The sequence below is a fragment of the Macrobrachium rosenbergii genome, chromosome 5, assembly GCF_040412425.1.
Source record: "Macrobrachium rosenbergii isolate ZJJX-2024 chromosome 5, ASM4041242v1, whole genome shotgun sequence".
Lineage (NCBI taxonomy): Eukaryota > Metazoa > Arthropoda > Malacostraca > Decapoda > Palaemonidae > Macrobrachium > Macrobrachium rosenbergii.
The window spans coordinates 30390135-30417442 of record NC_089745.1 but is presented as its reverse complement, the minus strand read 5'-3'; the positions used below and the strand labels follow the sequence as shown (position 1 = coordinate 30417442).

The following is a 27308-nucleotide window of genomic DNA, read 5'->3' as shown; positions in this document are numbered from 1 at the left end:
TACCAAGTCAAAATCAGTAAATTTCCTAGAAGAACAATAGCCAAAAATCAGGAAAAAACACTGTCAATTAATTCAAATACAAAAGCCGAAGGCTACCACAGCCGAAAATACATCACCAAAAGGTAAGAATCTCAAGATGAAAACCAAAATTGAGCTGCTTTCTTAACACCGTGTTGCAGTTAAGCCGGCAGAAACAAAAGTGAAGCTCTTGGCTGAGTTGTTCCTCTCTCTTACCCCAAAAATTGGGCGGGGTTAGTCACCTACATGAACAAAAGACTTTTGCTACTGTGATTTTCAAAATTGAAGCTGCCGTCGAGTTGGAAACTCTTAGCTAAGTAATTACTGGGTAAGTTACTTATATAAAAATATACTGTGTGTACTGTGCATCTAATGACTAAACACATTTTAGTGTTAAGTTACTTTTGATTTTGCTTTGGTTTTGGACACTATTGTTTACTGTCTTTCAAAAGGCAACAATTACTGGCATCACTTGTCAATGTGAGTCAGAGCAGAACACAAGTTCATCTGATATGTTGGAAATCAAGAACAATCCCACTCCTTACTCACTCACACACTTAGGTCCCAAACACCAGATCATCAGTCTAAGGCAGCGGTTTTCAACCTTTTCGTGCCCTGCCCATGGCCCATTTCTGGCATCCCTAAATATACTCGGCCCACTGCCCTTCAGAATTGTATAATGATGATAACAGAATTATTATAAAGCATTTTCAAAACACTTTATTGGTTTTAAATTTTCATTTATGGAATTATTTTTCAGATCACTTTATTAGTTATACATTTTCATTTATGAAAGAAAGCACTGGCCTGCATTTACTGTAAATGATTTTGCATTTTTAAAATATCATTTTGAAGATGTCCGTGGCATGGCCCCCCTCAGGACTGCCCATGGCCCACAGGCTGAAAACCACTGGTCTAAGGGGAAACTGGCATTATACAAAATAAGAGTAACCCTGAGACAGTTTATCCTAAATTACAATACTTAATTTCTTGTACTTTTATTTAAGCAGACTTTTTTTTTTAACATTATACTGTATACAGTACAATATACAATACTGTCAAGACCTTCTTAACCATATATCTTTAATAGTAATCCTCACCATTCAAATCTAAGTTAACTTAACTTAGCTCTATGAAATCTTTATGTTTTGCTGTTCACTTTAGGAATTCTTATTCAACTACTGTACTATGAATTTCTTTCTTGTATTCATAGGCTTTACATCATAAATCATACCCGTAGTCACAGACCTTTTAAAAGTCTACGAAGAACATTTCTTAATTTCTTATTAAACTGTACGTGGTAACCAGACAATCAAATATAGTATGCACATTTAACACACACACAAAGAAATGGGAGACAAACCATATATAAAAATTTCAGTCCCACGTTTTTAATTTGAATGTGGCTATTTCTTCTATAACACAATATAAAAACTTGTGTAAGCAAGAGAAAAAAAGAGAAGATAACTTTCCAGGTTATACAATGTCCAATAATAATTAGTGCCCAGATCCATGCACAATATCAAAATTAGTCAAGGCCAAATGTATTTTTTTTTATTCTTAAAACTTAATACAGTACTGTATTCTTTCAGTTGCAAGCACTATAGTTGGAAATTATGGAGAGGCTGTTAGTGTGTCTGACATTTTGAAAAGCACTTTTAACATTGCATTTTGGCCCAATTGCGAAGAACATGGCAGTTTTTACCTACTTTGATTTGTCATGAATTCATATTTTGATGGCCAACAATCCCAGATGCATTTTTGGTACAAGACGATGCACTCTAATACATTTTTTGCATGTTTAGTTCCTATGAAAAGTTAATGGCTCTATCTAAATCACATCTTTTCTACTGATTCCTTTCTTCATACATATTTCCAAATAATCTTGAAATTTCCACTATAAAGTGATCTCATTACTCTAAAATATCAGCAGCTATGAAGTGATTTCGAAGTACTAAAAAGACTTACTGATGAATAATTTGTAAATATGCCCACATCTTTTTATTCAAATTCCTGGTATCTTAGCTGAGTTTTATTTGACAAAAGTACAAGTACTGATGACAGCATAAGTGACTGACACAAGTATAGTCTCCAGCCTCCTGACAAACAAACACTCCCTAAAGAGAAACTCTGAAGAGTTCTGAACAAAATTTCTTGAGATGTCCAACACTTTCCACACTAAAATATCATCATTAAGTACACATTCAATTGCATGGATCTCCAACTGACTACACTACACCAGTGTGATTACTGTTACTGTTACCATTACATAAACAGTTTGACATGACTACTGTGCTTATTTAAAAAAACTGAGAAATGAATAAATAAAATTACTGTACCTGGTTGCAATTCCAGAAATATTTCATTATTTTCCTCTGATACTCCTTCCATGTGATATTCATTAAAAAATGTCCTTGATCTAATTCTGCCCACAAACCTGGAGAGTTCCCAGCAGATACACCAGCTTCATTGATGATAAAATAAATACGATCTTTTGTAATGCGCATGACACAATTTTTAGACATCCTTGCTATGGTGTTTACAATATCTGGAAGAAAAACATAAGTTCAGCTATAGTTTTACAAATAAGCTAAATATAACAAATTTTTAATAATATAGGAATATCTTTCAGCCCAAACTGGAAACAGTCAAAAACATGCTAACAAGGTGGTTATCCAGGCGGTTAACAAGTGTAGATAATGGTTGAGTGTTGGGTGCTCCCTCACTCACCAACCGCCACGTTCACTTCTCCTTCGGTTGGAGGGACTGAGAAGGGTGGCAGAAATGGGATTAGTATACAAAAGGCTCTGGTTAGTAGACCTATGAAAAAGAGTGTATGTATCACTCAAAATCAAGTTCCTAGAGGAATACATGTCATCACCTTTTATAAAGGAAACTTACTCCTTAGGTGGGAGGTCAGTCCCCTTCAACTAACTGGACTAAGAACCATCACAGAATTGCCATGATCCCTGTTGCCTTGCACGAAGGGGATTATTATTATTATTAAAATAAATTTTCCAGACCACTGAGCTGAATATCAGCTCTCACTGGCCTGTAACAAAGGAATGGAATGGAATATTAGCACTGGGACCAAAGAGTTCACTGAGTGCTTTGGAGAATGGGAAAAAAAAAAAAAATTATATATTATATATATATATATATATATATATATATATATATATATATATATATATATATGAAATTATAATTCTCCATATATATATATATTAAACGATTTGTAGCTATGATTATATATATATATATATATATATATATATATATATATATATATATATATATATATATATATTGCTACAATTCTGCTTTAGATACTCACTGGATTCTGGGCTGCAACGGATGATCACAGGGAGTTCTTTACATTACCAAGAAAAACTACTATATTTTAACTAAAAACCTGACTAAATGAGACTAGTTAAGGCAGATCCGTGGATGAATAAATCAAGGGGAAAATGCTGGCTTAGGGCCTTCTTCATGTAAGGGAAAGATTATACAAAGTTAAGGGGTTCTTTTAATTTATTATATTTACATAACAAACAGACCAGAAGAATGAAGGATTATGGGCAGGTAATGATATGGTTCTGCTAAATAAATGAATCCTACACAGGAGATATATTCTACATCGATGATGGCTTCATAACAGGAACATCACAGAGGGGTAGACTAAGGGGTGGCATAAGGCCACTGCACGTGGGATAGAGCCGAGATTTGGTTCCACAGCCAAGCCGATCTGTAACGAGATGCAAGACAGTTACATGCAAAAGCAATGACATGCTCAAAGGGAACTGAGGGAATGCACAGATGGTACCAAACAACTCAGTTCAAAAGAGAAATAACAGAATTGTGACTGACTAAAGAAACCTTATTCTGATACATTACCTTCCTCAGGATGACGGTGTCCTTGTCCAAGGGAGTCAGTGGAGGAAGGAGGAAAATAAAGAGATGCCACTTACAAAGGTGTACTGGCTGAGCCTTGAGGTCAGACACGTGGAGGGAGTACAAGGGACAGGCAAGAGTGATGGACAGCAAGTGTCCCCGGTGGAGTTCTGAGCACTTCTCTCTCCAACTCCTGTGTTGTGGCCCATATATATAACATCGGGGGATTACACCTGGGCATCATTGTGGATGGCGCTGAAGTCAATGCCCGCCATGTTTCCTATAGGGTCATGCATGTGGGGTCCTTCCCGGGTGTATGGCGGCAGGCATATGTTCTGGAACTAGGGGCTGAGCACTTCCTCTTTTTTTGCCAGTTGTCTGCCACCAGCAAGGATTTGCATCTTCCAAGGCTGCACCTAGAAATAAGGATCTTATGCAGTCATTCTGAACAGAGGAGGTATTAAAGTCTTAGCCATATAAGGAACAAGGGAGAGAATTGGTGAAGGGGCAAATGAAACCCACAGTTCTTTTAATTAAAAATAAGTAAAGTGAGTTTTATTCTTATAATATTTCTCACATTATTATCATTGAAAGCCAGTGAGGTTGCTTGGAAAGAAGGTTCCTTTGTTGCAATATGTATATATACATAGTCAACTCCTATTACGACGGACTAATTGGGGGGGCAGGGTGTCCATCTTAGCCGATAGTCCGGTTTAACCAGAGCTATCTATATATATATATATATATACCAATAAATACCTATAAATATACTGTATTTCATTATTTTTATAAAGAGTACGGATAATAAACCAATGTGGAAACGTTTGGATTAAAGCTCATGGTAAAATATGAAAAATGAAGAATAAAACATGATAAAAAGATAGAATTCAGCTACATATGTACTAAATTTAGTATTTTTGCTGAAGATTTATTATGACAATTCATTTTATTATAATTTCATTGATTCTCATCCTTGTTGTTTTTTTCAGCCTGATGATGAGGTCATGCTTGAGGATCCAGGACTGGCAAACAAAACAGATGAAGATGGTAATTCTTCGATGTGGCGAACAGGTCCACTGTCGGCCTACCCCACAACTTCCAGAGGCTGTCGCAGACACTCGAGTTCAGGGTCCACTCTGTTGGGAGGAATTGACCTGTGACTTAACCCGTCTGCCAAGACGCCCATCTTTCCCTGGATGAATCTGGTGGTAGGTCTGACCTGATTTTGGTCTACCCAAATGAGCAGCTCCTTCACTGCCTGACAAAGGGAAAACGAGTGGGTTCTGCCCTGATTCCTGATATAGGGGAGAGCCATGGTGTTGTCAGAATGTAACACCACGGTTCTGTTCGTTAATGCTGTCACAAAATGCTTCAGGCCGAGATGAATGGCAGACAACCCCTTGGCGTTTACGTGTAGCTTCCTTTGCTCCGGAGACCAAGTGCCGGAAGCTTCCAGAGTGTCCAGTAGGGTTCCCTAACCCTGGTCTGAGGCGTCTGCATAAAAGGAGAGGCCAGGGCTCAGCAATTGCAGAGACTTTCCCTCTAAAAGTCATTCTCTGGATGTCCACCACCGGAGGTCCTCCTTTATCTCTTTCATAATTGGGAACGTCACTGTGTCCGGTTGCTTTCTTCTGTTTCAGCTTGCTTGTACAAAGAACTGAAGGGGCCTCATATGAAGTTTTCCTAACTTCACAAACTGTTCTATGGATGAGAGGGTTCCCAGCAGACTCATCCATTAATTCACTGAACAAACTGGAAGCAAAAGAAGGTCCTGTGCTGACTGAAGGCAGGACTCTATCCTCTTTTGGGAGGGAAAAGCCCGAAAACTCAGAATTGATCCTCATCCCTAAATAGAGAATCTTCTGAGTTGGGGCTAGTTGAGACTCTCTTGATTTATTAAAAGTCCAAGTTCCTTGGCAAGACGAAGGGTAGTCTGCAGATCCTTGTGCATTGCTCCTGTGACTGAGAGCAGAGGAGCCAGTCGTCAAGGTATAGACTTATGTTGATACCTAAGAAATGAAACCATCTAGCAGCAAGGGGATATAGGATTCACGTGAATACCTGTGGGTAGTGGAGAGACCAAAGCATAGAGCCCGACACTGGGAGACTGCTCCTGAAGCCAATCTCAGGTACTTCCTGTACTGGAATGTGGAAATATGTGTCCTGCATATCGAGTGTTATCATCCAGTCGCCCTGCTGGATGGAGATAACTTGGAGATAACACTGACTGATTTGTCTCCATTTTGAACTTTGTCTTCTGTATGTAGAAGTTCAAAGTGCTTATATTGAGGATAGGTCTCCATCCCCCAGATGACTTGGGGACCACCAACAAGCGGATGTAGAATCCTCTTGAAGTCCAGTCCTCCACTACCTCTTTGGCCCTTTTCCTTAGGAGGGATGACAGTTCCTCCATGAGAGCTACGAACTTCTCAGAGCCCTCCCAGTACGCCGTCAATGCGATCAGTGAATTCATGAGAGGATGGTATTCTAGGAACAGGACTGAGCAGCCCTCTTTGAGAACCTTGACTGTCCAAGTCTCCGCTCCTCTGGCACTCCACCTCTTCCAGAAAAGGAAGAGCCTGACTCCCACGGGCGCATGAAGGATAGAGTCACCTTTTGGAAGAGGTCTTGGCTGAAGTCCTCTTGATCGACTTAAAGGAGAAGCACACCTTGGAGAGGGATCTCAAGAAACCCTGTCTGCCTCCCAAAAGGATGCTGCTGTAGAGGAGCGACAGATTTGACTGAAAAGGCAGAAGGATCCTTGGGGCGCTTCAATGATTGTGCAAGCAGATCTTGTGTCAATTTTTTCCACAAATCAGTGGCAATCTCCTTAACTGCTGATTGAGGGAACAAATACTGCTTGTCCAAGGGAGAGTACAAAAGCGCAGACTTCTGGACAGATGTCACTCCTTTCAGGGTGGAGGAGCACCACAACTCCCTCTTCTTCAAAACTCCAGTGGCGAAAAGACCCGCTACTTCAGAGGAGCCATCCCTCACTGCCTTATCCACCCAGGATAACATGCCCAGCCAATCTGCTGACAAGTCGGTCGCTACAACGCTGTGATCTTCTATTTTCCTAGCAAGCGCTCCTATCGACCAGTCCAGCAAGCTAAACACTTCCAGTACTTTAAACAAGTGCTTCACAAGATGGTCAAACTCTGATGAAGAGAAGAAAACCTTAGCCGAGGAGAATGCCGAATGTTGAGCTGAGTCAATCAAACTTGAGAAGTCACCTTGGGAAGAGGCAGCACCTCCCAAGGATGGAGCTTTTCCAGTCGAGTAGGAGAGATGCCTCCTGTGCGTCAGTCTTGCAGGGGGAAAGGCAAAAGCGGCCTTGCCTTGCTCCCTCTCAACGGACAACCAATCCTCTATCTCCTTGAGCACCTTTCTTGCAGACAACAAGTGAGCCATCTGAGGTAGGAGCGGACTAGAATCCATTTGGTTTCTCATCAGAAACGTGGAAGCTGGTGACACTGGAGCAGCTGGCTGGAAGTGAGAGGAGAAGGTTGCCAGAAAATACCTCATCAGGGAAGCATATGCTGTAGGAGGAGGGTCTTGAACTACTACTTCCTCTGCTGAAGAAACAGGAGACAACATAAGGTCTTCAGAAGGCTTATGCGAAGAGGGAGCCTTAGGAAGTAGGCCCAGTATATCTAACTGCTTCTTAATATGAGCAAAAGAAGGATCTTTAGGCACGAAAGCAGGTGAAGAAGAAGTAGGAGGGCATTCTGTCGACGTAGGGCGGTCAGCTGGGTCCGAGCGCTTAGAAGCTGGTGCCAAGCTGGGTCAAGGTGGGCACTCTGAAGTCCGAGATGGGCGCTCAAAGACTGGGAAGCACTCTGACAAACAATCTGGCTGCTCATGTGGGCACCCAGAAGAAGACGAGCATTTCTTAGAAAGGTGTTTAGGAGCTGAGTACTTCTGCATGAGAATGCTCGGGAGAATGGCGAACAGGGGTTTGCCATGTACTACAACCTGGTTGCAGGCTAACAGAACGGTCTCTAGCACGCTTCAGTGAAAAGGGAGAGGATTCTTTACCATGACGTCTCTTCAAGGGGCGAGATTCTCCCAGGAAGCACCAAAAATGCCTCTTATTCACACTGGAGTCACTATCAGAGTTAGATGATAACTTGTGGGTGCTCACTGTGATACCTTTCCTATGGCTGTCAGAACCACAAAACACTGAATTGGATGAGGGGGTGACTGCCAGTGGGCAAACCCTGCTAACCTCCTTTGGACCTCCAGTATGTCTACTCCCAGAATCAGGTGTGACAGTGACCTTCGTCTGAGAGCGTCAGCAGGACGGATAACCACTTCTTCCACTGGCACTTGTTTAATACTTTGCCCTTCATCCATAACGACCTTAAGCGATTCACACAACTCTGACACAGTATTAACTACTAGATCGAATATACGATCAAACTTACTCTCAGGTTCAGAAGCATGGGAGCCAAGAATAGTGGATGGAGAATTATTAGGAGGACTAAGGACGGGGGATAAATCAAGGGCAGGAGAAGAAGGAATGTTACGGCCAGTGAGCTGAATGTTAGTGACAGGTTCTACACTCTGAGCTCTACTTTCAGCTCTAACGGCCGCCTTCCTCAGCCTATCTATCTAATTTACCCAAATGAAACCTCATCCCACCCAACATATTCAGCACAAGTGAGACCTATTGAACATTCTTGTCCTCTATATTTTGCACAGATCGTATGACTATCGTAGGTTACTTTGGTCATTCAGGTCTTGCAACCCTCCCTACAATATCTAATACTTGATGAACTGGAATCAGACATCACAAAAAAGAAAGTGCAGAAAAATCACTGGGTTAAGCTCAAAATCTGCTAAATCAATCAGTACTTCACCAAATCCTTGGGAAAAGTGAAGAAAAATCCTAAAATTCAACCCCCAAAACATTCGATGTTTGATGTCAAAGCCGGCAGAAAGAGAAATAACTATCACTGTTACACTACACCTATTGTTCCCCGATAGAGGGCGGGGTCGTTACCTACACTTTACAGTAAACAAATGAATCGCTACCGCGAACTTCAAAATTTTTAACTGCCGTGCGAGTAGAAAGTATAGCTATGTAATTACAATGGAACCCTGGTCCTCGACTGTACCAGAACTCGACATAATCGGATTTCGACCCCAAATTTCGAGTAACTTTTGTGTCGGAGCTTGAACAACAAACTGGAATCCGACCCAATGAATCATAGGACGTTTGTAAACAAAAGTATTTAGGTCAGCCACCGCTAGTTGGCGTTGTTGGTGGCGTTCTTCCCATGCGTATTTAAAAGCATTTAAAGCTCCACTCACGCTGCTGCTGTTGTTTTGAGAAGTACACGCTTGTACAGGTACTGCATCAGTTTTTTTGCTTTTCTGCACTGCATTTTTATTAAATCATGGGTCCCAAGATAGCCAATGCTGACAAGCAGAAGAGAAAACAGTAAGAACCACAACAGAACTTAAGAAGGAGATTATTGAGAAGTATGAAAGCGGCATTCGTGTGACTGATTTAGCATCACAGTTTAAGCTACCCAGGTCAACCACAGGCACATTTTTGAAAAATAAAGAGGCTATGAAAAGCGCTAGTGTTGCTAAGGAAGTTATGAGTTTGACTAAACAGAGGCCTCCCATAATAAATGAAAAACAGACTGCTGGTGATAGCATTCAGAGGCTATGATTTGCGCAAAGGCTAAAAGTTTGCATGCTGATCTTATGAAAAACAGAGCTGGATCTAGTAGTACCGAGCATGAGTTTATAGCCAGTAGGGGATGGTTCGATAGATTTAAGAAAAGAAGTGGCATCCACAGTGTTGTAAGGCATGGGGAGGCACCAAGTGCTGATAAAAAGCTGCAGAAAAGTATGTAAAAGATTTTCAACAGTTCATGAACGAAAATGGTTATATATTGAACCAGATCTTCAACTGTGATGAGACAGGCCTCTTTTGGAAGAAAATGCCAAAGAGGACCTACATTACTAAAGAGGAGAAGAAATTGCCTGGTCACAAACCAATGAAAGACAGGCTAACTTTGCTGTCATGCGCGAACGCTAGTGGAGATTTGAAAATAAAGCGTCTGTTAGTCTACCACTCGGAAACCCCTACAATTTTTAAGAAACATAACACGCTTAAGAGTAAATTAAATGTGATCTGGAAGTCGAATGCTAAAGCTTGGGTAACAAGGCAAATTTTTAGAGAGTGGATTTCTGAAGTGTGTGCACCCACTATAAAAAAATACCTTCAGGAAAAAGATTTGCCCCTCAAGGCACTTCTTGTCTTGGATAATGCCCCTATCCACCCCACAAACATGGAATATGAGTTGGCAGACGAGTTTAGCTGGCTAAAAGTCAAGTTTTTGCCACCCAGAACTACCTCACTAATCCAGCCTATGGACCAGCAGATCATTGCTAATTTCAAAAAGCTGTACACCAAGGTGCTTTTCCAAAGGTGTTTTGAAGTTACCAGCGAAACCAGCCTAACTTTGACCAAATTCGGGAAGGAACATTTACACATCCTTAGTTGTGTCAGGCTGATAAACAAAGCATGGGCAGATGTTTCTAAGAGGACTCTAAGAGCAGCTTGGAGAAACCTTGGGCCTGATGGGGCTCTCTTAGGGACTTTTAAGGTTTTGATGCCCCTAGTCAGCTTGCAGATGACCCTGAAGCTGATCCCCTTCCTCTGCCTGATCCAGATGTTGAGGAAATTGTTTCTGTGGCCAAGTCAATGGGCTTGGAGGTGAGTTCTGATGACATTGAGGAGCTGGTGGCAGAACACAACACTGAGCTGACAACAGAGGAACTCCAGGGACTTCACGAGAAGCAGCAGAAGATTTTGGCTGAGGAGGTGTCTGGAGAGGAGGAGAGCAAGAAGGAGTCAGCTTCCAAAGAAATCAAGATGCTTCTGCACTGGGAGAAATTCCAAGAGTTCTTTGAGAAGCATCACCAAGACAAGGAACTTGTAAGAGCCCCAAGAACACGGAACTAATGTAATCTGGGCTCGACAGGACAAAACAGGATTAGCTTTTCTTTCTCTACAGGAACGCGATTTCAACCATACAATATTTCCATCTGTTTCTCCCTAAGCATTGTTGTCTTAACATGTACAATCACCACTACTTGCATTGCCATGCAAAAATCAGCTACTCAGAAACACTGTAAAACAGCAGACATTTCACATTTATTATGCTATTGCATTGTATCCATTAATGTGTCTTGAATCTCATGCAATTGGCCATTTTTTCTGAAAAACTGATGTATGTTTCATCACCGCCATGTCTCTTGAGTCATCTGTTTGTGAAAAACAGATGACAAATTACCGAGAAAAACATCTTCCAAGATTCTGATTTATCTCAGTAAGCAACCAATAAACCAGTTAACACCCAGCCATTTTATAAACCAAGGATGACGACCCACGCCTGATAGACCCTTCGCCGCCTCGCTGTTTCCCGCCGTTCCAGTTCAGTATTAGTCCGACCCTCCGAGATGACCCACTCCACCACCGGAGCCCTGGATACCTCCTCCAGGAAACCTGAAGCCGCCCCATACTCGTCCATCTGACCAACAGACCAGCCACATCCTCATCAATGTTAAGGATCATGCCCTCGGCCCCACCGAAGGATCATCCGGCGTCACCCTTCAACCAGCTCCCGTCCTCCTCGAGTTGCTGGCCGGTAAAAACTTTTTTGATGTTTATAAATGACCAGTCGCCCGGCGAGAAACAATCAGACAGTGGGGAATAATAAAGCCCCGACGCTGTCTCTTCCAAACACGTGTGTGTTAGTTAGATCGCAATGAAAAACAGAGCGTCTCGGTCATAAATATATTTCCGAGTTTCTCCCTAAGCATTGTTGTCTAACAGTATTATCATTTTTGTGTTTAATCCACTTCTGTATCAAACTGTGTGTATGTTAAGACTGTCTCTCCATTTCACATTTATTATGCTATTGCATTGTATCCATTAATGTCTTGAATCTCATGCAATTGGCCATATGTAGAATTTCTGACCCTTCCACTGATGTATGTTTCATCACCGTATGTTAATCATGTCTCTTGATATCGCCATCTGTTTGTCTGCCGACAAACACAGATGTCTGAACCTTTTATGTCCGCTTTACCTGTCTGTGTGTAGACGCTACAATATATTCTTCCAAGATTCTGACATTTATCTCAGTAAGGAACAACCAATAAACCAGTTAACACCCAGCCATTATGTCGCTCATTCCCAGTCCTTACAAACTAATTAACTGGGCTATTGATTAGGTTGACAACAGTTCAGTTAACATCTACAAAAAACAGCTAAAGAAACACCAACAGCAGACAACACTGTACTAGTTTTTTTCTAAAAAAGAAAGCCAGCCCAGTCCCAGTGAAAAAAGACAAAGGAGAAAAAACTCCTGAAGAGCAGCAACCAGATTTTATGGAAGGAGATTCCCCTTCCAAACAATGGCGCTCTCTCCATACTTCCCCTCCATGTCCATCTCCACAGATCCACATCCTCATCAATGTTAAGGTATGGGCCCTACTATAGTTGTTAAAAACTTTTTTGATGTTTATAAATGACCTAGAGATACAATGAATAATAAATTCATGCAAGTTAGAGCAATGAAAGAGGTCATAAATATTGAGTTATACTAACAGTATTATCATTTTGTGTTTAATCCACAGGTTACTGTACAGTACAGGCAGTCCCGGTTTTATGATTTTTGACGATTTTCAAATATATTCATCAGAAATTATTTCGATTTTCCGGCTCCGACAGAAGAAATTCGACGATTAATCATAATTTGAAGGTTTTTTTATGTAAAACTCAATAATAATGCAGTTTACATCGTTTTCAATGCACCCAGAGCATTAAAGTAAGGTTTTCTTATGATTTTTGACGATTTTCGACGATTTTCCGGCTTACATTTTTCGAACGACGGGGAACGGAACCCCGTCGTAAACCGGGGACCGCCTGTACTACACTTCATTGAATGAATTTCCTGGAGACGTTCAGTGTGTGCTACATATTCATGAGTGTCAAGGTATGGGCCATGCTGTAGTTGTTAAAAACTTTTTAATGTTTAAAAATGACCTAGAGATGTTTGTAAGTTTAAGGATTTTGTGTATTATTACAGCTCATACCAGTAAATAATATTTCTACATTTCATTTTGTGTTTAATCCACAGATTACTGTACAGTAAACACTTCACTGAATGAAGTTCCTGGATAAGTTCAATGCATGTTGTATGAGGAGCAACTGTAATTATTCATCAACATCAAGGTATAGGTCAAGCTGTACTGGTTGTGAAAAAGTTTTTAATGTGTTTATAAATGACTTAGAAATGCTTGTAAGGTTAAGGATTTTTGTGTAGATTACAGCTCATAACAGAAGTACAGTAATTAATATTTCTACATTTGATTTTGTGTTTATTCCACAGGTTTACCCTTCATAGAATGAAGGTCCTGTGTACAGTACATACTGTACAGTAATTTCAATTTAGGTGTAGTACTGTAGTAGCAATGTGTACAGTGTAATTTCAATTTAGGTGCAGTAGTAGCAACATGTATGTATTTACAGTACTGTACAGTATTAATGTCTTTATATGATTGTGCTAGTATTAAGGATTCCTTGTCTTCATGTCTAAAAAAATTAACATTCCCTACCTTTTGTGTACAGTAGCCTAGTTTATGTTATTTCATACCAACTACTGTAGTATAATAAAATGAAAAATGAGTTAATTTCAGGTTTTCTTATTTATCCCTTTTGATGTTCATTTACTAGTCAATATTATATATTTTGTGTTGTCTATGTAGGGTACTTCCTCTCTCCCTCAAAACTCCATTTTTTACCCCTTTAATATTGCATAGTACCAGGTACACGAAGGTGGTAGGCATCTTAAGATTTTGTGTTGTCGATGTAGGAGACTTCCTCTCCCCCTCAAAACTCCATTTTTTTTACCCCTTTAATGTTGCATAGTACCGGGTACACGGAGATGGTAGCCTCTTTGGTTTTGTGTTGTCTATGCAGGGTTACTTCCTCTCTCCCTCAAAACTCCATTTTTTTTACCCCTTTAATAATGCATAGTACTGGGTACATGAAGGTGTTAGGCCTCTTAAGATTTCGGTATGAAAGATGTAGAGCAAAACAAACAGCACTGGAGGTTGTCCACTACTGCCAGGTGTATGAAGCAAAACATTGCTGGCTATCAAGATTCAGACATTTGGATATTACATAACTGTGTACAGCACAGTATACACCATGCACACATATAGTCTCTCTCAAATGATGATAAAAATTTAGTACTGTACATACAGTACATACTGTTAATGTGGAAACAATTGTAATTGTAAGAAGGTTCTTTTAGGTCTACTGTAATATAAAAATGATAACCATAATTATATTTGCCATCATAAAAGACACACCCTATTTTACAAGGATTTTTATGGAAAAAACATGTTAGGGTATCATAACATTTATTGACATGTTTTACAGTGATTTTGCATACTATTCCAGTAGACTCGGTATGAAATTTACCATAAATTAATACTGAATAAACATTTATATATGTAATTAGTACTGCAATAGGCCATCAGGATGGCGCTGCTGTTTGTTCACATCCGCTCATGCCACAAGCTTCCTAGTGCCAATGTAACTTAAGCAATTTTTCTCAAGTTTATGATAACAAACATAATTCAGCTTATTTTTAATATTTTATTAATTTAAAATAATCATTTGTTTTTCAATGTTGTTATTATAACAACAGTTTTTGAGTCTACCTGTTACAGTACATTCTGGTAGTGCCTATAGGCTACCTAGGCGCCTATGCTGTTTGTTCACATTGGTCCCAGTTTTTTTATACAGTATGCATTTAAAAATGACAAAAGGGCGTCTAATATGGTAAATTATTTAACCTGAACTTATTTAATTGTAATTTATGTGTAATGTTTGTGTATAAAAAGTAAGGTCAAATGACCAGTGGTCAAGAACGGATTAATCCATTTTCAGTTCTTTCTTATGGGAAAAATTTATTCGGATTTCGACTAAACTGCATCTCGACACTTCTTCTGGAACAGATTAGCGTCGAGGACCGGGGCTCTACTGTACTTGGTAAATTACATATAAGAAAGTGAGAATTAGCATTAACGCAAAATATTAGACAATTTTGTTATTGAAACTTATAAAATTCCATTTTTAACATTGATAAGTAATTTGAAGTTACCATGAGGGTAAATTGGGTTGGCCTAACTTCTTGTTTATGAAACAGACATGATCGTAGTTCCCAATTGTGCTTGACTTACAAGCCTTGGTTTTTACTAAAGGCTAGTATTTCCTTTGTAGTATTTTATAATCGAACAAAATGGTTTTGTGATATCGATAGTTCCCCAGTTATCCTTAATATCGGGGTTCTTTCCAATGTTAAAGGAATACATTCATGTGGATCTACTTCCAACAGCTATTACTGAGCCAGTAGTGACATCACAGGTGTTGAGAAATTTGTCATGACATTTGTACTTTTCCCATGGGAATACTAAAGTACTTTTTTGTAATGGTGAGCTTTGCCAAACATTTTAAAATCTTAGAGATACTGATTTTATATATTTTTGGTACAACAATTCAAATAATTATTGATTTTATTTATGCACCAACTAACGTAGCCTATAGGCTACACAATCTTTACCTGGTGCTTGGGAATAGACTAGGCTAGGTAATCACAGGTTATGAAATGTGTAGAAATATGCAGCATGGATATCCATTTAGGTCTTAATTGACTTGAGAAGCATTTGAGTAAATCCTTTAAGGCACCATTATTGTAGTAACTGTGAATTAATATTTTAATACATTTCTACTATTTTATATTTCCTTACATCATACTATGGGCATGTACTTGCAGCCATGTAGGCCTGGGGTAATTTGAAGTGTTTGCGGCCTATACAGTGATATATGACCTACACATTACCTGTGCTACAGCAAATTGCTGTCTGCTTTTTGCCAGTGGGAATGCTTCATAACTACCTGCCATGAGCCAGCCCCTGAAGGAATAAAGGAGAATTTGGTTGCTAGATGGACATGTGTGAAATAGCCTATGCCATTGTTTACTCCTACATTATGTTTGAAGTGTTATAAAGAAGGACTTTTGATATTTATTACATGTTTACATTTTTCTGCATAACAGTGCAGAGGAAATGTGTTCTTTTGGTTGAAAGAGATGTGTAATTTTGGGCCTCTTAGTTATTAAGAGTGAGCCTAAGCATTTCAATTTATGGATCTTTCAAATCTTCTTTTTTTTGGTTTTTGTAAAAAGAGCATTATAAGAATGTGTAGCTGTTAGGAGAAGAGACCGTAATTTAGATTAAGATTTCTTGAGTATTAAGATACTTATGTTAAGGTACAGTATTTAGGTGAAGGAAGATCTGATAGCCACTAAAATTTAAACAAAAGGAAACAACTGGAGTAATGAATTGTTATGTGTATGTTCTTAGGGTTAAATTAGTTCATGGTTAGGTAGGCTGGTACTGTCAAAACATTTGAGTGAATAACTCACCTGAGAGAAGCGTACATACTTTTTATTATAGTGTTTTTTCAAATAAAATGGTTGAGTAAAGCTTGTTTTTGTCAGTTATCCTTTTGCATTCTGTTGATTGCTAAAGCAGTCTTTGATTGACCATGGAAGAACTGAAAGAGCAGGATACACCAATACTAGCAGTAAACCTGTCCCAAAGATTGGACATACAATTAGCCATCACGTCTGTGCAACCCCACATCAAGTGGGTCGCTCTAACCTCTCCCTGTGTGGTTCCGAGAAGTCTCAAGTGATGGGGGAACAACTGTGCACTAGGCCAAGCGAGTTGAGCAGCCTAAACTTGATGTAAGCCTGAACGCTCGCTGAAAGACCTAAGAAAAGCCTATTACCACCAACGAACTTGGCGCCCTACCCTCCCCAAGGGGGAGAGTGCATGCAAGAAGCAATTCAGCAAATGAATTAAGACTCAATGAATGAATTCTGAGAATGAATTTAGACTCAGTGAATAAATTCTGTGAATAAAATCCTACCACATCCCCTAAGTTCGATATGCCTATTTGGCTTCCTGAACACCTATCCAGGCTTCTAACACAAGGTTTAGACTCCACCTTATACTGTAGATGCTAGCTGCATAGGGAAAGAAACCAGGGTCGAGGAAGAGGTAGACAACAAAGTAGAAAAACAGCACTACCAGCCTCCTACTCTTCCCTCTGCTGTCGTTAGTCACCTTGGCACCACAGGGCTGGTCAAGTTCGGAACTGAAGGCTAAGTCGTACCCATCAGAGGAATTCTCCACAAGAGACTGCTGCACACAGAAAATCCCTTCCAAAGTGGTATTTGTTAAGGATGAGACTACCAGTGACTACCACAAAAAAAATTATAGCATAAAGGCCTTCCTATGCTAGGCTGAACAAGAAGCATGTGGCAGAAGGACCGCTTCACCCATAGTAGGCCAACACCCATGGGAACTTACAAATGACTAAATCATACGGACCTGAAATAAAAATATTATTAGTAATCAGTCAGGAAATGACACAGCTACTAGATAACACCTTCCAGAAGCTGCTATGTTTCCCGGGAAATCCCAGATAACTTCCTAGCAAGAAATTTTTGTGGAGGCTGGAATTCCTTGCATAATAAAATATCTAGAAAGATAATGTCAGTACCTGAGACATATACAAAGATGGCTATGTCTTGGTAAAATCAGCATTAGGTTTTTCATCATGTAGGAATAAAGCACAAAAAGCAATGTTCATACAACAGAAAAAAAGGGAGAGAATGGCAGTGAGAAACTACTCAGCCAAAACTTTTAAGTTCTTAGCTGGCAGTCAGTACAAGAGCTGTGTAGCACGCCTGCTTTGTACTTCAGCTGAAAGAAAAGTGAAGGCAATGGTTGATGAGCAAGGGATGCTCCCTCACTCACCCCCTATCTCCACCTGTTAACCAATTGGTTACCATCTTGTTACCAAGTTTTTGACTGGTTCCAGCTTGTGCTAAAAGATACTCCTTTATGAAGTGATGGTTTGTATTCCCACGGGAACAAACAAGCAATTACTCTAACATCCCCGTGATACTTCTGCAAGTTCTGATTATCACAAAGGTAAGGTTTATTGAAGGTTCTTCAACTGTCATCAGGCACTAGGTAGGATAAGCAAGGACCTAGTAACCTGCACTAGGTAGGCTAAGCAAGGACCTACTAACCTATGCTATGTCACTGTGGGTTCTAAAGGACCACAGGCCCCTCCCAGCCAGATGCAGACCCGGTACCCTACATTTGGTTAGGTTGCAACCCTATTATTTATTCTAATCTAAAGTGCTGTGAAGTAGATATGGAAAAGCTGCCCCCCCTAACACCACCAGGTAAGGACATGGTGCCATAAGTTAGGTTAGGTGTGGGGCTAGCGTGGGTTGAAAACCTTCAGCCATAGGTTTGACTAGGTTGGATACACTCTTGCACATAAAACTTTTATGCTCTTCCCACAAAAAAACCCAGCGTTCCCACTGTGGTCCCCCATAATTGCAGAACATAGGTAGGCAGTCTATCTCTAAAACTATTCATTTGCTAATTTAAAGAACATCAGAGACACTCAAAATTAATATTTTTAATTCTGAAATGCTATTAGTCTAGGTTATTTTTAAATTGAAACTTTACTGTTCCCATTACGCAATTATTAGAACAGGGACTTGGGTATGTGCTGTGTGAAATGGATTAATCAAGCATTTCCAACACTAATTAATGGCTAATACATCAACATCACATCAAACCCTATCAGATTAACTAAATAACCTACTACAGGTTCAAAAGAAACCTTTATTATCTGCACTTACGTGTCTGGAGAGACATGGCTTTACTGTACTGTCACTGCTGGCAGGTAGTCAGACCCCAGACACTTAAGGATTTATAGATGTCAGTCAAGCTATAGCCTATACCCTAGGCTTGGTTGTGTAACATCAATACTTAGTCTGGTTCAGTGCTCCCCACTGTAGTTCATACAAGTTACTGGATTAACATCTAATAGCCTAGTCTAATCGGTAAAACTGAAAACTACTACCATGCCCCTTTCATTTGGTAAATACCAGTTTACATGCAAAATGGGAGACGTATTCAGTACCAGCACCCGTGGGATGAACATAAAAATATAAACAGCCTAAAAGATGGTAAACATCAGAAACATAAACACACACAATACCATAAATAAAAGGCGGTAAATACAGAAACCTAAACGGTAAAACTTTACTTTGATTGCGCGGCCTGATTCCCGCCAGTCCTCGACCAGGACAGGATCCTCAAACATAAATAGACATATTTCCTATAATGCCAGGTCCTGACCTAACCAGATCTTACCTAGGCCACCTAACCTAACTTAGGGCAGCGTACCCTGACCTAGTCGGGGGCCATGGCCCCCAAAAAGGCGGTAACCCGTCCCGGTCGGCGACTGGCGGGAATCAGGCCGTGCAACTAAAGTAGAGTTCTACCGTTGGGTTGAGCACACCAAAAGGATGAGTCCAGGCAAAATTTCAAGAAGTCAGATAATACACAATGATGGGTTTCTTTGGTTAATAGTCTGTGCTGCAATTTTTTTAAATGAAGGTCTAGCCTCAGTGAGCTAAACCTAGGTTAGTTGTGCCTAACAAGCCTAGGCCAACATAACTAACCTGAATAGTTCTAGGCTAACGAGTGTATGAAAATAAAGTGCTCACCTTAGGCTACTTGTCAAATATAAAAAAGTGATCAGTCTAAGTTTAAGGACAACATAAGGCTCAACTATACACATTATGGTGACCTACGTACTGACTAGGCCTATAGCCAAAATCACAAAAAATTACAGATGCACTTACTTATGAACTGCTTGATGCAAGCACCTTCAGTCATCTTTCCTCTAAACTTCATGGTTGCTGCAGGAAATCTAAAACTTCACCATCAATTCCGTTTGACATTGAAGTACAAGAGTAAAAGATTTTGAAGACACCTACACAACTGGCCTAGACAGGGCTTTTGGGCGGCGACATGAGAGAAGTGGGTTATAGCACTTTAAAACCAGTTGACAGCGTCGATTGCACGTGTTGTATTTCAGTAATACGGGATATGCACTGGCACGTGAAGCTAGAATCAGGTTATAAAGTGGCAATCAAAAGATACGACTAAATAAACACATTACTGACTGGAATTGTGTTTTGAATGTCGGACAACCAGGCGGGAACATGACAGACGTAAACTTTTGAACACTGGCACCGATGCCGTCTGATTAATTCATCTAATGAACTAATGAAAATGTCGTTCTGTAACTTTCTTGATATATCTGAGACATGAAACATACATAGAAAATGGAGGCAGTAAACGTAAGACAGTTTTAGTTACCTCCTAATCTATATGGCAATTGGCAACTGGTTTCATATCGTAGGCTACTTATCTTGTCTTCATACATTTGGCAGTGGGAATTGACAATAAACAACTCTCCGATTTTTCTCCGTAAGTGGCACCTAAAACACCACACACACACACACACACACACACACACACACACACACACACACACACACACACACATATATATATATATATATATATATATATATATATATATATATATATATATATATATATATATATATATATATATATATATACTATATATCATGTAAAACAGACTCATACAGACTCATACACACAACACACACACACACACACACACACACACACATATATATATATATATATATATATATATATATATATATATATATATATATATATACAGTATGTATATATATATAATTATATACATGTATTATATATGTATATATACTATATATACTGTATATGTGTGTGTGTATATGTGTGCGTGTGTGCACGTGTTGTGGTTGTTTTTCTCGTCATTTAGACACCATGTATTATATTTTTTTCTTTTTAAAACCAAGGATTGAAAACCACCAGTCTTGATCTGATATTACAGCACAAAACACTTTCCATCGATCATACAATAAAGCGATTAATAAGAAAAAAAAAGAGAGAAAAAGTTACACTCATTAAAGAGGCCTGCACATCACTATTCCTTTAATCTATAAAATACGAGGTACTATCAAGTGAGAATTTCCTAATCCATACTACTGTGTCACACTTGATCTTGTATCCCCAAACAATATATACAGTTTATTGCTATATCTCGGCCCAATATTGTGTCTAACGCCTTCTGTAAGATTTATTCAACATGCACCCTTTGCTTTAAAATGTATTCTTCGTGCTATGTATTTCAGTCCCTGGTGCATTGGGCATATAATGATGTATCTCCCTACTCGGAGTGACTGGTTGGGAAGGAGGTTCCTGAATGACTTGTATGGAAGGAGGTTTCAGGGTGACCGGTATGGATGGAGGAGGTTTCAGGGTGACTGGTATGCAATGAGGAGGCTTCAGGGTGGTTGGTATGAAAGTTTTCAGAGTAACTGGTATGGAAGGGGAAGGTTTCAGAATAAATGGTATGGAAGGGGGAGGTTTCAGAATGAATGATATGGAAGGAGGTTTAACAGTGACTGGTATGGAGGGAGGAGGTTTTAGAGTGACTGATATACCGTATAGGGACGAGGTTTCAGAGTGACTAGAGAGAGAGGAAGAGGTTTCAGAGTGACTAGAGAGAAAGGAAGAGGCTTTAGAGTGACTTGTATGGAGCAAGGAGGTTTCAGAACGACTGGTATGGAAGGAGGGGGTGTCAGAGTGACTGGTATGGAAGGAGATTTCAGGAGGTTCCATAGTGACTGGGAAGGAAGGAGGAGGGTTCGGAATGATCGGTATGGAAGGAGATTTCAGAGTGGATGGTACAGAAGGAAAAGGTTTCAGAATGACTGGTACGGAAGGAAGGCATTTTAGAGTGATGGGCATAGAAGGAGGAAGAATGACGTTCCAGAATGACTGGTATGAAAGGGGGAAGTTTGGAGTGACTGGTATAGAAGGAGGTTTTAGAGTGACTGGTGGAGAATGAGGAGGTTTCAGAGTGACTGGTATGGAAGGAGGTAGTTCCAGAGTGACTGGTACAGGAGGAGGAGGAGGTTCCAAATGACTGGTATAACAGGAAGAAGTTTAATTTGACTGGTATGGAAGGAGGTTTCAGATTAACTGGTGTGGAAGCAGTAGGTTTCAGAATGACTGGAATGTAAGGAAGAGGCTTCAGAGTGACTGATATGGATTTCAGAATGACTGGTGTGGAAGGAGGTTTCAGAGTGATTGGTATGTAAAGAGGTTTCAGAGTGACTGCCATGGAGGAGGAAGTTTCTATAAGATTTGTATGGAAGGTTTCAGAGTGAGTGCTCATCCGTACAGAAGGAGGTTTCTGACAGAGTGGTACGGAAGGTTTCAGAAAGTTTGGCACAGAAGGATGTTTCAAAATGATTAGTAACAGTAGGAGGTTTTAGAACGTTTGGTAAGAAAAAGGGTGCCGGGATGCTTTTTATGAAAAGAATGTTCAAAAAGTTTGATATAGAGGGACGCTTCTGAATGTTTGGTAGGGAAGCAGGTTTCAGAACGTTTCGTACAAAATGAGAGCTCAAACGCTGGTGCAATCCCTTGATTGAAGAGGAAGGCTGAGAGTAGGATTAGTACTCAATCATATTTTTATTCAAGGATCTACCAAGACCTGCAACAATCCTTAACAGTCCGGTGCAAGTAATGGGTCATAATGACGATCAAAGTCAACGAAGAAAGCATTATTTACATATGGAATCATCTTCACCTATGAGATGAAATCTTCCCTTAAAGACATTCTTTACTAATCCTTTCTAAGACGAAAATACTTCTTCACAGGACGATAATAAGTCATTGTAAGGTAATATTCGCATAAAAGATAACATTCTTTACTGCTAATATACTCTTCCTTCCCAATAAGACAATTTTCATTCGCGTTGAGATTATCTTTGAAAAATGACAAACTCCACTCAAAAGATAACTGACGGTTTAAAGTAATGGCTGCACTAAATCTATGTAGTTTTCTCAGTCTCTCCAATGACTGTGTTTTCTGTGTAACTGTTAATATAAAAAAATATACAGTAAACCAAGTTGTAAAATAACTTCGATATAAGCAATGAAGTCTTGAGCCGGTATTTGAATAAGGTATGGTTTGTCCGTAGGGTTATCCAGCTTGAGGTATGGTGTTGTTGCTATGTCAAGCTCAGCTAAGGATCTACTGGGCATGGTCACCCCGAAAGACGAGATTAAACTGTTCTTTCACAGTGGCTCCTTATATACGAGGTGGCTGGCAGAGGGCAGGAGGCTTGCCAGCCACTGACTGGTAGAGGAAAAATCTCGCTTTTGGACGGGTTGGCAAGGTTTCCTCGTAAGCTGAACTTTAACTCGGATGGTTTCGTTGATGAAGCCTGATGCAGGAGGACCTGCCCACCAAAATCAATAGCCCTTGTAATGACCACCTTCGACCGTCACAATAATTAATATAGATATCCAAAATCAGGTTCTTTCACACCTGACTCATCAGGGCCATAGTGGTATTTTTGTTTTATTATTTTAGAACACTCCAAAGAGCCAGATCACAGTAGCACAAGAGGACAATATGGAATACCCTAAGAGGGATAAAAAATGCAAAAAAAAAATAAGCAAACAAATTTATTACAAACAATATCTTGATAAATTTTAGACAGTCCCCGAGAAGCTGAAATATTTAGGGAGGCAGAAACACATTTAATAACAAAACACAGATACTATCGTCATTCGCCTAGCTAACTTTCGCTCATGAAGTCGAAGGGAAAGAGATAAGGGAGAGGAAGGAATTTACCTTACACGCCAGTACGTATTCAACTCTATCATACGACAGTGAGAGAGAAAAGAAAGAAAGAAGAGAACCTTAAACCTATTCCTATAATTTATACAATATCCAACAAAAACTAATATTTACACTGATAATTGATGATGCCATAAGGAATATAAATACAAATCGATGCAGGCGAGGAACACTGACGTAACGCAGCAATAAGGCTGTCTAAAAGACATGAAGAAACACTTCACACTGGCAGGGTGAAAACTGACACGCGTCAGTGGCGTCCCAAAGAAAAAATTAATGATTCATATGCCCTTACCAAGTGTATCATACAGAGAAAGCCTTGTCACGACTCTGAAGGACAAGCACGGCAGCAGTGGCGAGGGCGGAACCCCAAAATCACACCTGCAAGTATCGCAGGTAAGGCAGGAAAAGCAGTGGAGAACTCTAGGAGGCACAGGAGCGGAGTCAACGCACAGGATCAAGAAGGGTAATCCTCTGCAGGTGAAGGATCACGGCAAAGCACCCAGGTGTCCTGTAAACAATCCTCCAAGGCCGTGATCTAACTCTCCCAAAGATACTGCCAACGTAAAGCCGTAGGTAAAAGCTGTCCTTCCAGTACGAAATAGCCGAGTACACACCCGCACACTCGCCCAAAAGAATCCCACAATGCATGAGAGAACGGGATAAGCGAGCCGTCGAACGACCAAAACATGAAAAGATAAAAAAAAAAAACAACACTCATGGGCGAGGTATATACTATTTAAACACAAAAAAAAACCCGGGGTGGGGGGGGAAGACCATAATTCAGCTTCTCGCGACTGAGCAAAACAAAGCAAAAAAAAAAAAAAACTAAATTAAAGTCATGAATAAATTCAAATTACGAATAACCTGCATGCAATGATTACACCCTGTTAACAAGGAATTAGCTAGACTTGTACCAGACAATATTCTTAATACCGCGAGATGGCATTCTGGGCCCGCACAGTACCAATGCAGCCGAGAAAACAAGAGCCGCCCGTTGACCAATCAAAATATTCGCCGGGAATTACCAGTGGAAGAGTCAGCACGCCATCCTTGCTCTTCAGCAAGGCTGCATCAGCCATACTATCACAACTAAAATTGGGGTTACAAGAACACTTCACTAGCCAATCAAAAAGCAAGATTTTTCCTCTGCCAAACAGCAGCCGGCACCTCGTATATAAGGAGCCAGAATCTTCTTTAATGAGAACCCCCTTCCAACTGGTCAATGCCCCAATGGTTACACCCGTGACTGTTTTGGCAGTTTCACGGCTTTGTCACTCGCCTTTCTATCGCTGCTTGTTTGGATTTTCTTTGACGGTTAGAAGCAGTAATAGGTGTGAGAGTGACCTGAGAAGTATGACTCATTCAAGAAGAAAAGACCGCCGCTCTCTGGTTATTTTACTGACGAAGCTCGTCCTCCATTAAGGAAGAGGAGAACCAGAAATAACCCGGTAATACCTGCAGAACCACTCTTTCTGTCATCCTCCACTTCCTCCTCCTCCTCCTCCTCACAGGGTTCCGTTCCTCGTCCTCCAACGTCCTCAAACCTTCCTCCTCTCGCCCACCTCCCGCTCACCGCTCATCCCTTCTTTTTCCAGTCTCGGTCGCTAGTGAATACTCTCCACTGCCGAAGTTTAGAGTGCTTCCGGTTGAATGACAGACCATTTTAAGCTGTGGTGGTTGCCCTTAAGTGGAATACCCGGGCATCAACATCACTGCAAGACCAAATCACAGGGAAGAATTCACCACCATGCTGAAAGGACAGTCAGCCTCCTGAAGGTCATCATTAATTTCAAACTACTGAATCCAAGTGAAAACTGGACAAGGCCATCATTTGCAATTGACCAATAGAGCTCCCAGTGGGCCCTCTTTGGGAGTTCCTTCATATTATTGATGCCCGGGGGTGTGCAACAAAACATAAAGCTCCTTCTCGAAAAATCCTAGCTACCTTCAGGGGATTAGTTCCGAGTAAGTATGCTTAGTATATGTGGATATTTCCCCACAGTGGAGCACCTTTCAGGTGCTTCTGTCGTCAGCGTTATGGCCATCACCAAGAACGTTGCAGGGGTCCTGTAATCTGTGCCATTTGTAGCAAGGGACACGAGACAAAGGATTGTCTGAAAAGCTTTAGAAAAGGGGAACCTACCACTCCAAAGTTCCCCAATTGTCTAAATGATGCAGTGGTAGATTAGCTCGCATTACACAATTGAAAGCAAGAGCAAATCTGCCAAGACCGACGCCAATACTTGCACCGGCACCCCAGCCAACTACAACCCAGGAACCACGAAATGAAATAACAGAACAACCAGTGGAAGTAGCACCAGTTTCGTGTCAAGAGCAAAAGACGCAAACCAGCAGCCAACGCCCACAACCCATCCTTATCCTACTCTTAATCCCGACCCCAAACCTCAGACCCCAAAGTTGCCTTGTATGTAAATTCCACAGAATAAGCTCCCTTCTGCACTGGTAAAAGACCAATTGAAAGTACTGATGCGTGCAGGGAGCTTTGGTATGTCTTGTGCAAATTCATGTAGATTATCAGCGATATACTTGGAGAATATTTATGACTGGAACTCATTAAACCACTGACAGAATTTCTCCTCAAGGTTCAACAACAGTATGGACTTCCTGCCTCGACGATTTTCTCGGCGAGCAGCACCACGGTACTTGCTAATCACTTTGATTGGCACTTATCCTTTTTCTTCCACTAATGCTTTTCTTTCCTTGTTTCGATCACCTCGCGCCTAATGACCGAATCCTTCAGCTATCGCTCTGTCTTCTCTGTCTTTCCTTATGTTGCCTTGCTGAGAGATATAAAAACAAAACACAATTATATACTTACATTCATGAGTCCTCCTTTGAGGAGCAAACACAGGCCAAGTACCACTAATACTCTAATAGCACACATTTCTCTTCGCGAGACATACACAACTACACATCTTTTCTCATTTAAGGTGAAGAAAACCGCTATCTCTCGAACAAAAATTTTTTCCAGTTTCGTCCTTTGATCCTCGTGGTTTTTACATTGCTAACCTGGTGAGTGTGGCTTTATACATTGTATATAGCTAGTGAGGGAGTGATCAGCCTCAACCCACACAGATCAATGCCCCTGGGAGCAGGGGGATGCTTGCTTCTCAGGCAGATAAACTCCTTGGGAGTGAAATGGCTGGGAAGCACGCCGGCATGCTATTGGCCTCAGCATAGCTGAACCTTTCGGGTGTGGGCATGCAGGCAAGTTAGCTGCCTACTGTGACTGCAACACTGTAGCGAAGTGTTCATGTAGTTAGCCAAAGAAACTTTGATGGACTCTGACAGAAGAGGAATGGCCCCCAGTCCCGTGCAGCCCTTAAATGGGCAGGGGGTGCTAAGAATCTCACGGTCTCCTAATTCTTTTATTCATGCTAAAAATACTATCAAATTGGCACTTGGAATGTGAGAACGCTAAATCAGGATAGCAGAATTGAAGAGTTAGTGGCAGTTTTTCAAAGTTATGAATAAGACATTTGTGCTGTAACAGAGACAAGATTAACTGGATTTGGATTAATTGGATTTGGGGAATAATTTATGTTTGTTGGAATGCAAGGCAAAGAAGGATCTATGTGAATGGGATCCC

General features: G+C 40.4%; 1 protein-coding gene across 1 annotated transcript in view; it reads right to left on the bottom strand.

The window, feature by feature from the left end:
- The window catches only part of Hus1-like (Hus1-like checkpoint clamp component), a 60615-nt gene extending 40289 nt beyond the window's left edge, over positions 1-20326 (bottom strand). The window contains 3 exon segments of the mRNA XM_067103922.1: positions 2358-2429; positions 2432-2566; positions 19755-20326. Coding sequence (XP_066960023.1) covers positions 2358-2429; positions 2432-2566; positions 19755-19806 — 259 coding nt within the window. The 5' untranslated portion in view covers positions 19807-20326.
- Between the last annotated feature and the right edge of the window lie 6982 nt (positions 20327-27308).